Below are 21,572 nucleotides of genomic sequence, written 5' to 3' on the forward strand. Positions count from 1 at the left end.
ATGACCCTGGGCCTAAAAGACAGAAGGAGGTGGGGGGGGGATGGGGCATGGAGCATTACCACAGAAAGACGATCAACAAGAAATTCACACCCACAGCTGAAGGTGTGATATCGGTGTGGCAAGCAAAAGCAAAAGTAGAAAAAGAGATTTGGTGAGAACAAAAGCTTGCTACTGATGCAGTGCGGTCTGCCAAACCAAAACTTATTTAAAGTCATCAAATGATCAGGCAAGCAGCTGTTTGGGGGACTCAATTAAATGTGTTTTGGTAAATTGAGATATTTTGTTTGGATATCAAATTTTGTTTTGATTCTGTTTACATGAAAGCATGCTGTGTCTGATGCTGCCCTCAATGTCCTGTTGATGACTCATTCACATTTATCACTGTTCCAATCTATCGCAAGAACTTGACACCTTTTAAAATCTTCCAATCTTCAGCGCATCTTAAACAGAGAGAAGTAGAGCACAAATTATCTTTGATCAGCAGCAGAGAAATGCAAATGCTAGGCTGCATTACCTAGTGAGCTTTACTTGCTTGTAAGTAATCTATGTCTTTAAAAATGAAAGAAATTTGCCTTTAGAATTAGAATTTCTTTTCTATGCAAATGATTTGTATGAACAGCATGAAACATGGTTCTTCTGCAACATGAGTATAGTGTATCTCACAAAGCTAATCAGCAGCTGGGGCCTATCACCGTGTTGTTTTGTTTTGATTCTGTGAGACAGACTGGACCTAATTTTGAGAGCAATAAAAGAATTGAATTTGAATTTTAATGTGCTTTGTCTGCCCAGGTTGGTTTGACTCTGGCAGCTGGAATGTGCACCCAGATTTCCAGAATAACCATAAAGAGTCAGTGGTAAATGTGATGACTGGATATCAGTTGACTATATTAAAGTTGGCCTAGCTCTGTATTTTGATGGAAAAAAAACACATAAAATAACAGGAAAAGGGCAGGTAGCAGGTTGCAGTTGCAATGAAACAAGGTAAAAGACTACTGTAACTAAATAATAGGCTATTCCCCTTTCACACAGTGCTGTGCAATCTCTCACTCACACACCAACAACCACATACACAAATAAACACTCTCAAAAATAACTTTCACACATTTCAAAATAGGTCATTGTAAAAACGGTTGCAGAATTGGCCTACAGAACATTATTTTATCTAACCGTTGCTGGATGAGGCTAGCTAGTGAATGCAGCCCTGCTGCTCTCTGCTGGCCGGCTCACCCCAGCCAACCCCAACCCGCCTGCATGTGGCTGCTCATCACAGATCACTGTGGTAAGGAGCTGAGCATCAGCCCTGATGCATCAGCCCGAGCTGAGTGACCACATCCTGCCTGTCAGTTCAGTCACTCCGCCAATTTCACACGGCTGTTTCGCTAGTACACAAATAACAAACACTATCACTCACATATCACGACAATGGTGTTTTAGGTTCAACTGGTTACGATTTGGTAATTTGTACGACTGCAGGCCTGCAAAAAGAGCAGATAGCTGGCAGAAGCATCTTTAAATAGTAACATACTGTCACTTAGAAAAACTGGAATCATCCGAGCACTTAAGAATCTGGGCCACATGTTAAAGGGAAGAGTAATAAAATACAGGCGATCTCCAGGAACCATTAACAACCATCGTCACCATCATGCATAATTCATTGCAATGGTTCCTACTGAGACATGATTAACAAACAAACAGAGCAGGAGAAGGAAAACAAAGAAACTCAAAAAGGCTTGCAGATGACACTGGGAGAGACAAACCCGTAAGGCCCCACCCATGTTTGACATGGCGGCCTAGAAAGTGGTGGAAAGATAAAAGTGAGGCTGGAAACTGGCAGCAACACTTGCCTTGTCCAGTCGGAGGCAGGGAGCCGGGTGCTCTCTGGTGCAGGTCGGGACACTGGGCGGTGGCGGGCCTCGGTTGTTGGTGCAAGTCTATGTACTGGGAGGCGGTGGTGGCTCTCTGATGCTGATGCATGTCTGTGCACTGGTAGCACAACCACTTGTTGCAGAACGTACACAGGCTCTGTGCGAGCCGAGGCTCTGAACAGTCTGAGCAGCTCTGGAGGGGGACATACAAAGAAATCCCCTGGTGTCTGACTGACATGTACTGTAAATACACACACACACATACTCACTCACGCACACACAGGGCCATGTGATAAAAAGATGGGGTGGCATATGTCAGAAATATTTATGTTACCTCTTAACTTTGGGCTAAATCACACTCCTCAGACTTGTTTTTTGTTCTCATGCTCACAAATCCTGTGTAGCTCCAAGAGACTGTCAGAAACATCTGATCAAGTTCCTCAAGGGGAAAAACTAAAACTATGATAAAACACCCTTTGTGCACTTGTACTAGCAAAACCACCAACCACCACTATCTATAAACATTAAGATGAAATGAAACATTAAAAAGCAAGGACATAAAAACTGTCAAAATAAGGAATTGTGAAAGATATGTTTCTAACAATAAAGGTTTGTCCGTTCTGTCATCAAAATAAGACAGATAAAACCCTTTATAGATTTGCAAACAGTGCCCAAAGCTGCTTCTGTTTCAAATGCCACATCAAAGATCTCAGAGGCTGTCAACAGCCCCCAGCAAAGAAATCTAGCAGGATGATGCACATACAATACAGCTGCTTCCACTTAATTATCACAGTCTAACTGCTGCACAAAACATTAGAAAAATAAACAGTCGTCTGACTAAATAAATCCCAGCCTATCTTTAGCTGTGTCAGAAAATAAAAAATGACAGGAAACAAAGCTGCAAGAAATGTCTTACCTTCTCCATTTCAATGCCTGGGAGAGTGGAGCTGGAGAGTGGAGAGTGGAGTTGCTCTCTCAGCGGGAGGGAGAGCAGAGCAGAGCACACAGCCTGACGCCAGCAGCAGCACCCGCTACGCAGAAACACTGAGGCTCCTACCTGCAGCAGGAAGCAGCGCGCACCAAGAGGTGGCCCCAGAGGAGACGGCTTACATGACAGCCTTGCTGTGCTCTCTCCTCCCCCAGTTCATCCATGTGTAGGACTCCTCACTGCAGGAGAGAGGAGTGTCACGTTCAAATTCATCCTCTGCTCCCCGGTACAGCCACTAAAAAAGAGAAAATCTAATCCTTTTTCTTAAATAAGCCTGTGCATAATAATTGGGAATTAGGGAGATAAGATAATTATTTTTTTTCTAGGGCAAAATATCCCCGGAAGCCCTTTCCAAAATGGAGGAAGGAAGGCCAAGTGACCTACAATGTTCAAGGAGGGAGGAATTGTACTGTAAGCACTGCTGGAGTGGCTGGAGCAGGCGGGGTGAGGCAGGACTGGGCTACGTTAGGGCTGGGTTGTGCTGGGCTATACTGGGATGGGGTGGGGTGGGCTGGGCTATGATGGGCTGGCTGTGCCCTTCTTCCACATCCCTTTGTCAGCACAAGGAGGGGACAGGTCCCAGTGGAGCTACACGCTAACGTAGCACACCAAAACCGGGTCAGGCTCTGATAAGCTCCAGATGGGACTAGGATACACTCTTGCCGTTCCCTCTAACACTGTGAAATCAATTAAGATTTTAACACAGCATGTCAGAGGGACCGAACAGCACACACTGAAGCAGGGAACAAACTGAAAAGGAGCTAACTTTGGACCCGGAAAAGATATTTGGATACAGAGAGGATAATATTACAACACTCTGAAACTATATCAGCAAGAAATGGGTTACAACTGTGGGGCGATATGGGACTTGTAAAAGGAACTGTGGAGAAGTGCGCTGCTGCCCTTCAACCAGCAAGCAAAATAAACCTAATACACAGAGCTGCTATCAAGTAGAGCCCAAATCAAAACCACTGTGACATCTGGAGCTGTGAGCAAGTCTGCCTAACAACAACCCCTGCAGCCTGACCTACAAATCTGACAACTTTCTCATCCTTGGGTGCTTCACTAGGGAGCTCAGAGCGATCCCATTCCCCATTGTGTGCTCAAAGACCCAGTTTAAAACACAATTAGTCAATCGTGGTGCACCCCGCTTTCTTGTTCACTCAGCTCTGTAGCATTTTAAAACCGTGCTTTTTGCTTTCACTGCACACTCCACCCATTTATCTTTCAAACCGAAACCCCCCCCAGCTTCCCTGCCCTGCTAAGTGAAGCTGGCTCCAGATACGCAGCCTGAGAGCACGCCATCTCAAGAGATGTCACAATAATAGAAACCTGCAGAGTGATCTCTCCCTTGAAAGCACACCTATGTAACATCCATTAACACTGGGGTGATGGGATCGCAGCAAAGGCAGGATTATCTTCAGCCACAGTGTCAGATTCACTGTTGTGTTATTATACATTCATCATTTCCTACAGGCATCTGTTCTCTCTACGTACGACTCACTCTCTGTTCTGCCCAGAAATCCTTCCACAGGAGAGAAGCATCTTCACTGGCCTTCTGTGCTATCAGTCTGGGACACAAATAAATCCTTACTGAATGATAATAGCATGTCAAAAATAACGAAAGCTATACATAATTTAAATCATTTGAGCACTCACACTGAAGGAGTTCTCCTGGCTCTTTGCAGGAAGTCAGATGTTGCATCTTACATAAGCAAGTATGAGACTTTTTTTTGGCACACTTGCCCCTTAACCCCTGTCTCCTCCTCATGCAGTGGTTGAACTGCTACAGCTGATGGGACGTCACTGTGCCTCCTGTCCAAGGGCTAAAGGAGATCTGCTCCATGCCTGTTGCTACATCATTACAGAAGTGATATATTGTTTTGTTTCTATAACATCTCACTATTGTGCATGCTGATATGGTGATCTGCCAAAGCTCCCCACATATAACCAGCATTAATTACTTTTATGTACAATGATTAAGGTGCAATTGTAATAAACTGTGTTTTGCAATATTCTTCAACACAAGCTGTATGAGCTATAGGCCTACTAACTGCCAAGCCCAGTCTGAAAACATGAACCTATTTTTTACCTGTTGTCAGTAAATGTCAAACTAATTCATTGGAATTGAATACATTGAATTAATAAATCTAACATGTTGGTCGATTTGACAGTTGACATTGGTCATATACTGTGATCAAAAACTGTTATATTAAGTGAAAAAATTTGCCAGTATTTAATGAAAAAGAATTTCGAATATTTTTTTGTCACCGTCATTGTCAAATTTGTAGCCAACCGGTCGAGGCAACACTTAGCAAACTTTAATAAGGGCTATGTCAACTTTACCCCCCCTAAAATTATTTTAAATACCGCATTTTACAGCCTACTCCTTTGTATATGATTTTGAAATTATAGCCTGCTAAAGGGAGCTTTATCCTTAAATCTATAGCCATAAAAATAACCTGCTCAGCCAAACCTTCCGATTATTATTATACTCCTAACTATAGGAGTACTATCATACATTTTAGACGGATATGACAGTAAAACTATATAACATGAATGTTATAGTGATATCATAGGGGACAAAAGGCAGCATGAAGTATGATAGAGCCATTATAAAGTCAGTTTTAAGGACACTATAAGTCACACTGTAGAAGCCGCTAAATTATAGGGATATTATAGTGATTTTTCGTTAGGGCACGTTAGTTTCCACGGCTACCTGTTCCATCTGTTCATGAATTTGTCTGACAGTACTTTATTAACGCGTCCGCTGTAACAATAAGGACGTCACTCATACTGCACTGTATGCCCCCCGCGGTAAGAACAATCACTAAGAGGTTTTGCTCTGCATCAGAAGCCCTAACCTATAGCGTATCATTGAGCGTGAAAGGCCACTCTTGTTTTTTTTAGGATGTGCGCATGAGATTACGCCCATAAAATAAATGGCATCACGCTGCAGTCCATAACAAAACAAGAGGATAAGCCACGGACACGAATTAAACGTACAGACAGGTTCGCTTTAGAGTAATATTCAGAGCATCAACAAACTGTCTACAAATGTACAAATTAATTCTCGCACTGGGGAGCTCAGCCTATGCTAAACATCCCAGTAGGTAGACATTAATATGCGCGTGTTTGAGGATGTGAGTGTGCAGTATTTCAGCCCAGTGGAGAGAAGACTGTCTAGCTGAGCGGCTCAACTTCTGTCCGCCTGTCAATCATGTCAAGTGAGGTACAGTGTGTGCGTGCGTGTCCAAAGCGCGAGCTCTTTACCTTGACCTGTGCATCACTGTCGGCTCCCCCCCCATCGGATGTCGCTCTTTGGCCCGGCCAAATTTTGGAGATGCCAAGTCTCGCAGTTAATCGTGAGATTTTATTCGTTCTCATGCAATACTTCTGACGTTCTCAGAGCCGTGGCGTGCCAATTTGTTTAGAGGACGCTGTTTCATTTAAATGCCAAGTTCACGAGGAGTGTGGGCTTTCACAGTAGAGGCTGGGCAGATCACGGCTGCCTGTAAGCACGCCAATCAAATCTGACATGCCATCTTTACGACTCAAGCATTACGAAAGGCAGATGCCGTTATCCTATACTAAATAGAAAGGGTAGCCTACTATACAAACATCACAGGAAAACTTTAACATTATAGTAACACCATAGAAGATACATATAACGATAAAGTCTCTATAAACTCACAATTACCACAGACAGACAAAACGTCCCTATAGGAATGTTATAGGGATATATTACAGTGATTTTATTTGGGGTATGCTATGCAGCTTATTTTTTCCTAAACACAGCCTATAGTTACTTATGTAAGTGCTATAAAGGAGTCAAGCACAAGAAATAAAAGTAGCATGACGACTGGAGTCAACAGTAAGCCTCCCAGTTAGGAGAGCTAATAACAGCACGGCAGTGACAGCCACCAGAGTGATGTGCAAGGACATAATTAGGTTACCAGCAGCATGTGGTAGCTGGTGCTAGACTAACTGTGCCTTTTGGGATCCCACCAGCTCCTCATAACGCATAGCTTTGGGGGAAGCTGTCATAGAGATGTCACATGTGAAAAGGGCTGATTTTATATCATTTGGCAAAGCATGCATCAAACGTGAATGAAATATTTCACAGCGTCCAAAAGAGATAAGTCAGATTCCTTGTTACTTTGGGTTTAGGAATGTGTTTTTTTTGGGGGGGTGAGAACAAAACACCATGCCAAGGTCAAATTAATAAAGGCTGTAGCATACATATGTATTTTTGTTATTGGAAATGTGTGTTACGGGTTGGTATGACAGCAAGAGTCATTATTTACACACTAATACAGATCTGTTTCTTTTCAGAGTCTCTCAGTGCAAGGGAAATAATTACCCTTTCACTTTATTTTGGCTCAGCATGATCGAGCCTCTCTTCACCCACTTTGACAGGATTACCATTAAGTGCTGGGTCAAGGGAAGCAGAAGAAGCTGATGGCCAAACAGAATTTGATAGCCAAGAGCAAATCCCTTAATAGGAGGCACAGTCAGGAAGTCGGACAAGTTGAAGTCATGGATAGACTTTTAAACATCATACATATTTAACATTCCTGAATTGTGTATCATTAGTAAACTCAATACTGTACATTTAGGCATTGGAAGCATCTTTAATTGCTGCTGGGTTTTTTTTGTTTTTTTTACAAAAGATTTGCAAAAGACTGTAGGTTTTAACATTTACAATCATTTTCTTCATTCTCTTGACGCATGTACAATTCCTGCCAGTCAGACGAATAGGTTTTACACTCCTTAAAACAGAGGACAACACTGATGTGAACTAATGCAAAAATCAAACATATGAACTGTACATCTATGTCCATGTCAAGTCACATTCACTCACTCATTCTGAATTCAAGCATACCTGGACATCAGTGGTTACTCTATGGCTCACTCACTCTGTACCGTCCTACTATCGTTAGCCTCATATGGTACTATACACTTAACAATACATCTACATTGGAGAGTATCACAGCCAGCTTACACTGAAATATGTACATGTTTAAACAACAACAAAACAACAAAAAAATAGACGGACAAAAGAGTGAGAATCATCATGATGCAGAGACTTGGGACATCAGGTCTTCGGTTTGCAGTACGTTGTCAAACAAGACGTGACATGCTGGTTTAGGATTAAGTACAGTAGCAAATTTCCCTCAGCTCTTTTTGTGGAGAAACTTCATTTTACTTCCTGAAAAGAGAATCCAAAAATCCATTAAGTCAAAATATTAATGTAGGGAGGTTTAAATCAGGATATTATACAGGGGGGCAAAAAAGAAGAAGAACTCACCAAGGCCTTTAAGGAACTTGTTGACTCCACTCTGCTCCGTGTCTGGCAGCTCCTCCAGATACTGATCCACCCTCTGCTCAAAGAGTCCTGCCAAAAGCACAGCACAAGTGATTAAAAAAATACATCATGGTGTTCCAAGAAGTTACAGTTACTCTAGTCTGTCAAGGAGCAGCACAGTGATGTGGTGGGAAAACACAATGAACGCCACCATATAACTTTCACCCACTAGAGGTCAGTACCAGTGAAGATTCTGCTGCACAGTGAGAGCTAAAGGCATGGGGTGGAACTGCACTGAGAAAATCTACTTCTGTCTTTTCATGCAAATCAACTTAAGTTTTTTAAGCAAAAAATAGTATAAACAGAAACAACTGACGGTCTACCTTTAGCCCGGCACTTCCTCAGCTCCCGGTCTTGAATGAAGCCCGCAAACATCTGAGACTCCATGAAGACGCCCAAGAAGCGGCGGATGCTCTTAGAGGCCACAGACTTGCGGAAGGCCTCCCGCTGGAAAATACGTTCCCCACGCTCGTTCTGAGTGAGGAACAGCGAGTAATGGCCGATGGTCTCCAGGAAGAAGCGGATGAAGGCTTCTGACACCAGGCTGTTCAGTGAGTTGTACTCTGAGGACGCAGAGGAGAAGGGATTATTCACAATTTTATTCAAAGGATTACTTACATTTTTACTGACATTCTAACAACAAAGTGGACATCTCACACTGAACAACATCAACAAAGAACAGTTTGTTTTTCCCAAATGATAGTCAGATGGTTCTTGAAAGCAGTCTGAAAGCAGTCAAAGAACCAGGTTAAACTGGAATGCATGGTTTGGCTCTCTGCTCTCCGCCACACAAACAATAAAATTTACCCACTGCTAATGTTAACTGTGTGGTGACTTAGGGACGCGTCTCATAATTCTTGGTCAACTCAGCTTGACTAAACTTACATCAACAACAAAATTAAGAAAAAAATTAAATATCGTGGTCGCTTCTTTACGACTCCCATTCCTTTTAGATTAGTTGATGTTTGTATGGCGATTAGCCTAGCACCGTGTCATCTGAATCAATCAGAGAGCTTACTGAGGCAAGAGCACAGACTTTCACATTCAATGCAGATGTGGAGAAACGTCTCACACCTGGGAATGTTACTGACCCTGCAGTCCCTGATAAAGAAACTATGGAAGAGTGTGAGCTGAAGCTGAAGAGCCTCTGTGAAAAATACATCTGTCTAGAACGACATGCCAAGACACTCGGTGAATATTACAGAAACAGTAGAATTCCACACAGAATTGGCAGCAGCTGGGCCGTGCCAAGGATCATTTAAGGACAATTCCAGCGTGATTGGAGTTTTTGCTCATTTCCCGCATTCCCTTGTTGTTTTACATCACTTTGTAGATCATTTTCTAGTGCTTTTATCAGGTTATGAGATATTTGCTATTTTTATTTTGTCTTAGTTGCTTTTCAAAGTAAATATTTTGAAACTAAATGTTATTATAATTGTGTAAAATGAAGCTTTAATTTCCCTTTCATTTTACAGACTAGAGCTGGCGGAAGCATCTTGCTTTGGTTTGCACGTTGGCTGGAATGGGTTGGCGGGCCTTAACGTAACCACAGAGAACGATAGCTATTGGTTGAAAGATTTATTTTGGAGACCCAGAAGGAGAATCTCGGCTCTTGTTGTTTACAAGCAGAAAGTGGAAGTAAGACGCCCCCTCCTGTCCCGTCTTTTGCGGTTTTCCAGACTATGCACATTAATATGAAACTATAAATGGAACTTTTTTCAAAATGTAACTTTACAGAGCTTATTAGGGTTCTGATGCAACTTTGCAAAAGGTGATTGTCAGCTTCTCATTCACATGTGATTGATTACCTTACCGAATTAGAAGTTTCAGGAGTTGTTTTCTATGCTGTTTGGAATTGAGTGGGAGAGAATGAGCCCGAGATGTATGGCGCAACTGATTTAAAAAATATCTTAAATCGTCAAGCATGCATGTAAAAATGGTCAGAATTAACATTAGAGGGATGGAAAATGTAATGAGCAAAAAACTAAAATCATGCTGCCACTACTCTTGGAACAAGGAACCATCTGAATATCACATGAAAAGCAATTATCCTTTACCACCTTCCAGCACAGACACGTGTCTTGCGTCATTATAAAAAACACTACACTGTGAAAACCTGTAACTCTCACTCCTTAGGTGAGCGTGACTCACTGTCATCAGCCTCCACAGAAGACTACGTCATGAGAACTGTACATGCTCCATTAAAACAGGGGGGGCTGAAACTGTTGTTCTAATTAACAGAGATAACATCTGGTTTAGTAGGGAGGGATGATCTGTCCCTTATTCACCTTCATCTGACTCGCTGTCAGAGTCCTGATTGATGATGTCATTCCTCTGCTCCAGCGCTTGCTCAAGAGCTGACTGAAGTTTCCGCGGCAGCAACGAGGCCTCATCGTCCATCTATAAACAATCAAAAACATTGCCTTCAGCAGTGATAAACAACGTTTGGAGAATTAATTCAAAAGCTCAATTTTGCAACAGAGAACTACATGCTCCACAACAGATTTGTGCTCTTTTTCTTGTTTCATAAAATAACAGACAAACCTGGCGGATGAAGCGATCCGTTCCCAGGTCAACCATTAAAGCCTGAGAAAAGGGAGAGAAGAGTGTATCATAATTCAGATCTAATGCAAACCACCAGCTCTTCTTAAATCTCTTTTATATGTAGAACTATACATTCCACCTGCAATGGAAATGTGCAATTGCTCTCTGCAAAACACTTTGTCAAATGAAGAACCATCTCCTCCAGATAAATACAGCACAAGAAACTCAGATCTTAAAAAACAATATTATAAAAGATTGTTTAGGAATGTTAAGTGAGTCAATCAACAACATGAAGGGGGATGTAAACAGAAAACAGATGTTGTTGACAGCCCATTAACAGAGCAATGTTAACCATGACAGACAGAGTGAGATGGTCTTTTCACACATATCACTTCTGGGTCTGAGTGGTAGATGTAGCCAATGCTAAGATACGATAAAAAGAGATAAAACTTTAATGATTCCCGTGGGCAAATCAGGTGCTACTCACTTAATAACTGCATGAATATCCAAGGCTTCAATAGGCTGCCGGCTTCTCCGGCCAAAACTGTTCAGCCTGAGCCAAAATCCTGTGAGTGAGGGCAGAGCCAAAGAGCTGTGGCTGGTGCTGCCATGGCACTGGCTCTGCCCCAGCTGCCCAGGCCAGAGGCACTTGAGGCCACTTTCTGTGCATCTGTGTGTGTGTGTGTATGTGTGTCTGAGCACATATGTACAGTATATATAGAGGGGTTTCTCCAGGGTCAGCAGCACTACACAGACTTGCACTGCTGGACTGAACTACAGAAGTTCAACTGAAGTTCACAACATTGAAAAAGTCATGGCTTGGCTTTTTTTTTACTTTTTTAATGTAGAGGGTTGATGAACACGAAAACAGTGGATAAATGTCACGCTACACTGCTTAATTTAAGTCTTATAGCCACCCAGTCAAACAAAAAAAAAAACTTTTTCTCATTGTTATTGTGAAATCAATGACTGGCAAAGAATCATGTCTGATGTCTAGAGCTAAAATTTAAGATTCAACTGAACAACATTTTTAAAATTGTAAGGTTGGGTCTAATCAATTTGAGTTCCTGATGGTTCAACAGTCAAAATAACAGCTTGTGGCAGTCTAAACATGCGCCCTCGGTTTCAATCCCTTCCTACAGCTGATAGTCACATGGCTGGCTCTCTAAAGAGGACTAGAAGCAGAGGAGGTCAGATAGATTCAGCAATAGCTGTCCCCCTTATAAAGGGATTCCTCTGGATCGGTCTTACTGTAGTTTATCAGCCAAGAGATCAACATTTGCTATGCTATACTCAGAAATAGAAAGAGAAAGATGAGAATAAGGAGAGTAGTTAAAATGAGTGACGGAGGTAATTTTGCATTTCACTACTGAGTAACAATGAAAACATTGAACACTCAGGGACATTCAGACTGAGAGTGTAGGAGTCTGTAAGAGGAGAACTGTAAGATTAGAGGGCCAGAAAAGGATTTCACCCAGCCAATTAAGACATGGTGAGAGGTAGATGTAGAGAAAATACCCAGAGACAGCAATAAGCCCGAGAAAGTGTACTCACCTCTTCTACTGGCAACTCTTTGAGCTTGGGCATTGAGCTGGACAGCAGCCCCACCAGGAAGGGTGTGGGACAGCAGACAATGTCCACCATGGACCCCGGGAGCACGGGGATGAAGGTGTGCTGCCAGGAGAAGGGGTAGAGCAGCGCCACCACCGCATGGATGCAGCTGGACAGGGTGCTGGTGATGGGGGACAGAAGGACAAACACCGTCAATCACCTTCACGCTCACACAGCCCGGCCCTGCAGAGGCCACACCAGATAAAACTGAACTGAATCACGGAAAAACAGTGCAGATGTTTCACTAGATAATGAAAAAATATGTTTTTCCAGACTGGAAGGGGAGTGGTGGGGTTGTGTGGTGAATCAACATCCTCCTAAAACTACAGCCTACAGCAACCATGAACTGATGTAAACTAAAAACACTGCTACTTCAAATGCTCAAATTATCATCATCAAATCATTAACTGGGCTACATGTGATCAAATGAGCACAGACAGAGTGTGCTGCCATTGCTGGGCACCTTCAGTTTCCCCAGGCAAAATAACATGATCCTCTTTGGCCTTGAAACAATTACTTTTGTATATACATGAGGTGAAACAGCACAGCTATGTACCCAGGCTTTGACACTTTGTTCTTCCTGCAGCTCATCTGAGAGACAGCCGGATCTAACCGCAACAGACTGTTCTTTCACTTTGACAAATACAATAAAGAACAGGAAGGGAACAGAAATCACTTGCAACACTCCGCTCCCCGCCTTAAAGGTTTCTGTTAAGGAGCAGGCGGACAAGTTCACCCGTGGCAGCGATTCAAATCCTTAATCTCTTGCACTTCCACCTCTCCCACTTAGTGTAACACCCTTCACTACAAACCATACAGCTGAAGGTTGACTCTAAAGAATGTGTGCAATAGGGTGACTGCAGCTGGAGCCGCTGCTGCGACAACACAACGTAACCCTATGCTGTCTACTCTAGTGGTGTGACTCTGACATGTTGCTATAGTGAAGCTCAAACCTTGTTGATGCAACACAAAAAAGTACCAATTCCGTTTAACATCAACAGCTGTGGTACAACATCAAGATCACAAATAGCAGCCCGTCTTTCTCACGGTCCCTCGCTTGTTGACAGTGGCTGACCCTCCTCGCCTCTGTCCTCTACATACTGTTCAGTCCATGTACACAGAGAGAGCAAAAATAAACTATGGGTCCAATCAGACACACACACAGATAGTGGTGCACTAAATCAGTATGGATCAAGACCAAGGCTAGGGATCAAACGCGGTATGCAAACGCACCCCACTCGAGATTATATACACTTTTAATAAGGAATGTTTTGCGTGGTTGCTCTCATCAACAGCAGACAGCACGTCCAAGTAAACAGACGTTACTCCCTTGTACATGACCTTGCTCACCCCGAGTTACAGCTTCAGCCCTGAGACACTTCATTAAGTAGAGCACTGAGCAGAGTACGGAGAGAAGAGTGAGAGATCTAGGAGCCATTATCAATAACGTGTTGAGATAAATGACAAACCCTCTCTAATTTTTTCCACCCCATCATCTAGGCTACATGCCATTAGCATTTGCACGTAACTTCCCGTAAGTCAAATTGCAAAGATTAACTGTGTTTTCTTGACAGGGTAAAAAAAAGTTTGACTAGTGAAAACCCACAGGCTATAATAATCTCAGCCTTCACTCTTTTCAGGTCTATTCCTATTCACTCATAACATGAAGCTCTTGCAAGTCTGCTTCGGCCTGACTGCTTTCCATTTGCCTGAGGAGAGCTTGATAATTCCTAACAGATCCTGTCTCCTGGGTTTGACGTGTTTCAACAGGGAGTGATGGGGCACAGATCCTTCGCCACAGGCTGCACACAGCACTGCACACCACTGACACCAAGAGGATCAATTACACTCATTCCCCAACCACACACTCCTGGGAAAAGATGAACTTGCAATGAAAACACCATGCACTACCAGGAGTTGCCACTCAACCCTGGAAAACCCCGGAAAAAGAGAGGAAAAGACCTTCAGATGTGGACCTAAACTTCAGACCGTCAGACCGCGGGTTATAATAAAAGTCACACCATGAAGACTGCCTTCTTGCCTCCGTGTCGGCTAACCGGTGGGAATCCTTAATAAATAATAAACAATAAGCCATCCCATATGAAAGATCTTAACTTAGACCAAGTCTGCAAGCATAAAGGTTGCGGTAATTGGAATCACGATCTTCCGGGGAAATAAGGAATATTTTGTGGTTAGAGTGCTTTATACTGCCTTTTCAGCCTACATTAGATGTGGCTGAAAGGTAGATTTCGATTGGGCCTCACTGACCACATTAACATTTGTGATTGGATGGGAGATAGAACCTTTAGTTCCAAGATGCAATCCAGTGTCTGAGATAGAACTTTCTATCTTTGTAGGTATTTAACCCCAAAAATTTCTTTTAAAAACTAACACCACACAATCATAAAGTAACATTCAAAGATTAAGAATATCTGAACTCAATTTTGATTAAAAAACAAAACCCCAAAAAAGTCAGATAGAACTTTATAATTCCAAGCTCACTAAATGTTAAAAAAAAGGAGGAGGTCTGCAGAGTTGAGGTTGTCGAGGTTGGGGAGCTAATCCTCACATATTAGCTCTCCTAGGTTGGCCTGGCCTGGTTTAGTGTGTGTGAGGCTGAACTGGCAGATGCTCCAGGAAACATGGGATCCAGAGGCTTTAGTCTGTGAAGCCCAGAGGAGGAGGGAAAATCTCATTGTCCAAGAGGAGGAAGGGAGACAACAGCCTGTATCACCACATGCTTCACAGCTCCACTAAAGTACTGCACTGTGTCTACCAGTCCTGTCATGGCCCAGTCTGATTCAATAGGCAGAGGACAGACAAGATGAGGCTGGGAGCTGTCAGAGCAAACTGAACCACAGCTGTCAGATACCAGCGCTGCCGCAAAGCTTCACAAAACCATGGTTCAACGTTAAAGCTCTTCCCAAGCTCAAAATAGCACCTAGCAATCATATAAAGAGACAGCAGAGTACATATAGACCTACAGGATTTCTATGATAAGCTACACACTGCGTATTTTTATCCGCTAGCAGAGTGTTCTGTGCTCCCTTAGTCCCCAAATGGTTTTCCCTCACTTCCTGTCTATAAGGATCTCCAGTCACCAGCTTGGCCTCGGCTCTCTGACTCCACAGAGAGCTCCAGCAGAAGCTGTTTAACAGTGAGAAATGGCTTCCCTATGGGAAACCCTATACATGCTCTTATTAAAACCACAATAATGTCTGAATTAAATCAAGCCTTTCTAGAGCGTAGATGGAGTGTGCACACGTGTATATGAGTGTGTGTGTGTGTGTGTGTGTATATCTGTATGTGTGTGTTTGTGCATGCAAGTATGTGTATGCGTGTGCACACATGTACATGCATGTGTGTGCGTGTGCACGTGAGTATAAACATTCTCAATGACAGTAATGTAAAAATCAGCTGGTCAGGCTCTGGTAATGGCCAAGTTCTTCTCTCCTTTTAAAAACAGAAATGTTTCACATGTTTACAGCGTGTAGGTTTCACTCTACCTCTGAATATCATATATCACACAGGAAACCAGCTAAGTTGTTATAGGATGTTTTGGCATTGTGCCAGCACTGCACAGTGTGCTGCAGAATGTGTTGAATGTGAAAAATAATGAGGAGCTAAATCAATTGAACACCTTACTTCTTGATTGGGCCACACAAACAGCAGTAGCTAATTTACACCTGTCTGAGGGTTACAATCATCATAGATCATACTACTGCAGCTGCAGAAAGGGGCTGCTGGTCTACCTGCCTCCACCTAGCATTCAAAATGGGGGTGTTTGTTAAGAAGCAAAAGAGGGTGCCACACATTACAGTACACAGAATGCTTCATATTGTACTTATTATCACTCAGTTTAATAACCAGTTTTGAATTTGCTGCTGGCACAGATTGGGACCAAAGTGAATGAGTGAACTGCGTGAGGGGAAACCAGATAGTGCCTAAGCAGAAACCCAAGCAGCCTTCTGCGCCACAGAAAAGTGAGCTTGATTAATTCACCATGGCCATGAGAAAGACTTTCACAGGCCATTGTTTAGTTTCCCTCCACAGTCCCTCCCTTTTCTCTGTCCTTCTCGCTCTCTCCCTCTCAAACATACATTTCTCTTGGTTTTCATCATACTCCTTACTCTTCTTCTTTTGTCCCTACGTCAAATAACATACATTGGGAACATTCACTCAACACGGCATTTGTATAATCACGTATTATTTCACATTTTCACACTGAAAAAAAATGTGGAAAAATCAGGTGGGATTCGACATTGACATCGACATTGGAGCCACATCAGGGAAAGTCATTTAGATTCAAGAGTATGCAAAAACACTATTAGGAGTATTTTGCTGCCAGGTTATGAGATGCACATGGACATGCTCATACAATTTGGTAACCCTTCATCAACCCTAGCCTGAGGACTGACAGTTTGTTTACATAAGACTACAGTGCTGAAAAAACTAGTTCAGAGGCTGCAGGTAAATTGAGTTAAGCAATTGCACAATGACAGTGATTGATGATGAATTCATCTAATTTGGCATCAAAGTTGCTATTACAGACACTGGAGGGTGAATCATTGCTTAAATACAGAAACTGTCTATGCAGCATTTGATGTAGAAGATAAGCAACAACCTGATAAACCATTTTGCAAAGGTTTCAGTATAATATCACGGGAGTTAAGATGAAAAACAACTTCAAATCCCACTAACATGCCAAAGAAAGGTTAACACAGAGTTTACACTGTGCACTACAATAGAAGAACCCACAGAGACCCGTTCCCTAACATGGCTTGTATTGGATATACATTTCACGGGACAGAGGCATACATCATGTTCTGCTGGCAAGGTATTTTGGGAATGGATTATGTACTGGGGCTCCAGAGGGACCAGCCCTTTTATCAAAGAAGTAATTAATGCTTCAGAGAGGCCCTGTCACTGTTTTCAATAGAAACCAAAACACAGGAGCTCTGCATGCATGCATGCTTATGTGTGTGTGTGCACATACACATCCATTGTGGTTCTGGGTGGGGGAGCTTTAGAGAGTGAGTTCATTTAAACACACACAGAAAAACACACGGTTTAAGCAGATCATACTGAACAAGGATAATAACAATGAGAACATTGCTTTGTAAGTCTGAAGCACAAGGTCGTTCTACACAAAATCTAAGAATTTAATAATGATTGGTGCAAAAGAGGTTTTATGATGGAAGGATAGGTTTTTAAAGAAATAACAGAATTAGGGTCTTAATGAAGTTATGACATTGAGAAGGGCAGGTTGGAGAGAGTTCTGTATTGACACAGACAAAAACTTCTGCAAATCTCAATTCTCACTGTGATTCTCATCAAAAACAATGAGTATCTCTCCTCAGCACCTCTTTAAAACTGGAGACTGATCAGCAATCTCTGGGTTACCATGCCAACGAGGCCCAGAAGTTATCACCGCCGGTGAGGAGCAGCTTAGACGGATTCTCTCGAGGGACAGAGAGAGTGCAGTTACACGTAGGGAGTGAACGTGGTGCCATAAGTCAAATGGTGACAGTCAAGCCACAGATCACAGAGGGCAGAGTCGCGCACACAGGAAGTGCATTCCTTCCCCTCGCAGTCACTGCCCCCACTGATGTTTGTTTAAACTGTGCTCTGATACATGGAGAGATTACTTCTCCGCTGAATCCTCCCTCTCCACCCTCGCCTCCGCTGATCTGAACGTACCTCTCTCTCTTAGGTTTTCTGTAGCAAGACTCTCAGCAGAATGATCCACTTTAGTTCTCCTATCAGGACTGGCCTGGCTGACAGGCTGACTGACTGACTGGCTGACTGACTGACTGACTGGCCTGATGCCTGACTGGCTGACTGACTGACTGACTGACTGGCTAACTGGCAGACTGGCCTGATGCCTGACTGACTGGCTGGCTGGCTGGCTGGCTGACTGACTGACTGACTGACTGACTGGCTGACTGGCTAACTGGCAGACTGGCCTGATGCCTGACTGGCTGACTGGCTGGCTGGCTGGCTGGCTGACTGACTGACTGACTGACTGACTGACTGACTGCCTGACTGGCTAACTGGCAGACTGGCCTGATGCCTGACTGACTGGCTGGCTGGCTGGCTGGCTGGCTGACTGACTGACTGACTGGCTGACTGGCTAACTGGCAGACTGGCCTGATGCCTGACTGACTGACTGACTGGCTAACTGGCAGACTGGCCTGATGCCTCACTGGCTGACTGGCTGGCTAGCTGGCTGACTGACTGACTGACTGACTGACTGACTGGCTGGCTGACTGGCTGGCCTGCTGCCTGACACTGGCTGATACCTGAGACAGCAGCTCCATGGGTGCGGGTGTAATCCCAGTTAACATAACCGCTCCACACATGCTAAATCTGTTAAGCCCCAATTGACAAAACCACAGTATAAGGCTACCATTAGCTGTGCATAGATGTGGATGTGGATGGGTCATGTGTACAGTATATGTGTGTGTGTGTGTGTGTGTGTGTGTGTGTGCGTGTGTGTGTCTTTTGACTAGCAAGAAGTCACAAATTAAATCTGCCATCTTCAATTAGGATGAGCCAAAATGGACAGGCTGGGTGGCAGAAGCACTGTGTTCACTGAAATCGTAAATATTCCATCAAGCTAGTAGTCTGTGAAAAGTTTATGGAAGAGATTTTTCTCAGTTTCAAATAACCGGGAGGCTTGGAAAGTTACAACAGCATGCCAGGACAGGTGAAACAGAAATCGAAAAATATTGTGGCCACTGGAGCAGAACCACCAGACAATAATATGACTAATATGAGATTTGCAGCCATTTGCTCAGAATCCTGGAGCCTAGTTTTAGTTTTAGTTCTTCGATAAAAAAAAACTTTTAAAGGGAACAAAAAAAGCTATGACCATTCATGTACATATTTAGGGAAATTTTATGAGTGTCATTTAAGGTAGATGTTATTGCAGCAGGGTTACATTAAGTGAATTCTCTGTGTAGACTTACATAGTAACTGAAGAGGGATATTATTGCCAACATGCACCTTGATTCTCATTATTAGCCAGAAACTAATCTAGACATACAAAATGCAAACATTATGTTGATACTGAACACCTGCTGAAACACAACTCTGATATCCTGTATCTGGCTCCCTATCATATGAAGGTAGATAAGGTGAGTCATTTCCAGTCATGAGTAATGTGCTGGAAGTAATTAATTACATATTACTCATTGCTCTTTTCAAAAGTAATACCTTTACTTTGCATATCACTCCTTTATCTAATTTAAGTTTATTTATTTAACCTTTATTTAACCAGGTGAGTCCCATTGAGATTACAAGATCTCTTTTTCGAGGGAGCCCTGGCCAAGACAGCAGCGATACAGTAAAAAAAAATATATATAAAATTATCTATTCCATGCTCTTATACTTTGTCCAATCAAACAAAATAGGCCCAACAAAATAGAAGGCCAACATAATATGGCTACTCAGGTTGCTACAGGGATTTATTGCACTTGTTACAAAGAAAAGTAGTTAGCAAAAACTGCTCATTTCCTTCTCCCTCTTGGTATTCCAGCACAGAGCGAATGACTAATGATCCCGTGGAATGGGAGTGTAAGAGCCTCACCTGAGTTTATCAGCCACAAAGATGACCCTGCGCTCCAGCAGCAGGGAGGCAAACACACGTATCACTTGCCGCACACTCAGGCAGCTGAACAGACTGTCAAAGTCCACATGCTCCAGTCTGGAGTCAGTGGGCCGCCTCAGCTCGATGACCTGGACAAACGACAACAACAACGGGAATTTAAGCCAACGCAGTTTATAGATCTAGTTAGCTAAGTGAGAATTTTATAAGCAACAATTCACTGTGAAGCTATTCAATTAGGAATCTTCACACTAAATGGAAATTTTAATATAAGTCCCCCCAAATGAGAGCTACTAAATCCATCTAATGGGCATAATGAAACGGAAAAGCCATCAAATGTTGTTCTGACCTCATTTCCTGCTCCAGGCAGGAAGGTCTTCACTTTGATCGTCTTCCCTGGTGCAGGGAAGGGTGACTCCATGAGACTCCTCATGAAGGGGTAGACCAGCGCTGCTGAGATGCCTCTCCGCCTCTCCACCTCATCCAGGATCTGGGAACATGGGAGGAGAGGGAACAAAGAGTTAAGACTTAGACTCAAAATACACAGAGAGCCTGAGTGAAACATACACCAGTTTCCTCAACAGAACCTAAACTGAGCGTGACTCTCACTGGAAATCTAATAATATGAATTGTGTCTAGGGGTTTATGTATGTCAAGTGAATTGTCCTGCAAGGGGAAAATGCACGGTCATTAAGGCTCCTGACCATGACTAAGCAGCTGAAATCTGTATGTCAATAGTGAATGGAAATGTAGTGTGTTGTTATGCGTTGAGCACTGCCAATTGTCTGGAACTCTTTTTTCATTTTGAAAAATAGCAAATGAATTTCTTTCCATGTCTGTCTGTGTGGAAAATTCCACCCAATATGCCTGTCTGCCTGTTTTGGTCCAAACTGCCTCCTGTCTGGAAAGTTGATTGGAGAATCGCTCATTTTCAAGGTCATATGATATCATCTCTCTCTTTCTCTCCATCTCTCTCTCTTTCTCTCCATCTCTCTCTCTCTCTCTCTCTCTCTCTCACTCTCTCTCACTCTCTCTCTCTCTCACTCCCTCACACACACACACATACAAAACACACAGACTTCCCTCTGAAATCAAACACTCCCATTTACTGTGAAAGTACTTCTGACTCCTTAAAGAACATTTTCCTTTCAGGTACATTGCTCTACAATCATCAAAATGGAGCCATTTGAAGGATACACCCATGTATCTGAACAAAGTCTATTCAGCCCTCAGCGTCCTCAATTATCACATGATACAGAACTCCTGCAGTTGTAAATCCTTTGTTCACAAATGAAATATCAAATGTAAAAGCACCTATAACTATATAATTACTACATCCACATGGTGCAGCTACTCTACTGTAATTCTCTACTACAAAATACTGTATTAGATGTTTAGTGTTTTTGTCAAGTCAGGTTTATTTTTACAGCCCTTAATCACAATTACAGTCTCAAAGGGCTTCACAATGCACACATTATCAAAACAAATATCAAATAATAGAACTTAGACCCTCAATGTTTAGTTAGGCGGGACAGGTGAAAACTTTCTTTAACTATATCTAACATAAACATGATATTTCAACATCTG

The 21,572-nt window shown here is 42.8% G+C and overlaps 1 protein-coding gene across 5 annotated transcripts in view; it reads right to left on the reverse strand.

Annotated features, from left to right (window-relative positions):
• Positions 1-7,265: 7,265 nt before the first annotated feature.
• dennd2b (DENN domain containing 2B) overlaps positions 7,266-21,572 on the reverse strand; it is a 49,672-nt gene continuing 35,365 nt past the window's right edge. For all 5 annotated transcript variants that reach the window (XM_071515771.1, XM_071515770.1, XM_071515772.1 and 2 more), the window contains 8 exons: positions 20,335-20,475; positions 19,968-20,116; positions 12,320-12,497; positions 10,766-10,807; positions 10,510-10,621; positions 8,545-8,784; positions 8,165-8,251; positions 7,266-8,065 (listed from right to left, as the gene is read on the reverse strand). In XM_071515771.1, the coding sequence (XP_071371872.1) occupies positions 8,031-8,065; positions 8,165-8,251; positions 8,545-8,784; positions 10,510-10,621; positions 10,766-10,807; positions 12,320-12,497; positions 19,968-20,116; positions 20,335-20,475 (984 nt within the window). In that variant the 3' untranslated portion in view covers positions 7,266-8,030. The remainder of the gene's footprint in view (positions 8,066-8,164; positions 8,252-8,544; positions 8,785-10,509; positions 10,622-10,765; positions 10,808-12,319; positions 12,498-19,967; positions 20,117-20,334; positions 20,476-21,572) is intronic.

This window comes from Centroberyx affinis, unplaced genomic scaffold (genome assembly GCF_046629955.1).
Source record: "Centroberyx affinis isolate AG114_WGS23_722 - 3 ecotype Tasmania unplaced genomic scaffold, CSIRO-AGI_Caff_v1 ptg000369l_1, whole genome shotgun sequence".
In the NCBI taxonomy this organism is placed as follows: Eukaryota; Metazoa; Chordata; class Actinopteri; order Beryciformes; family Berycidae; genus Centroberyx; species Centroberyx affinis.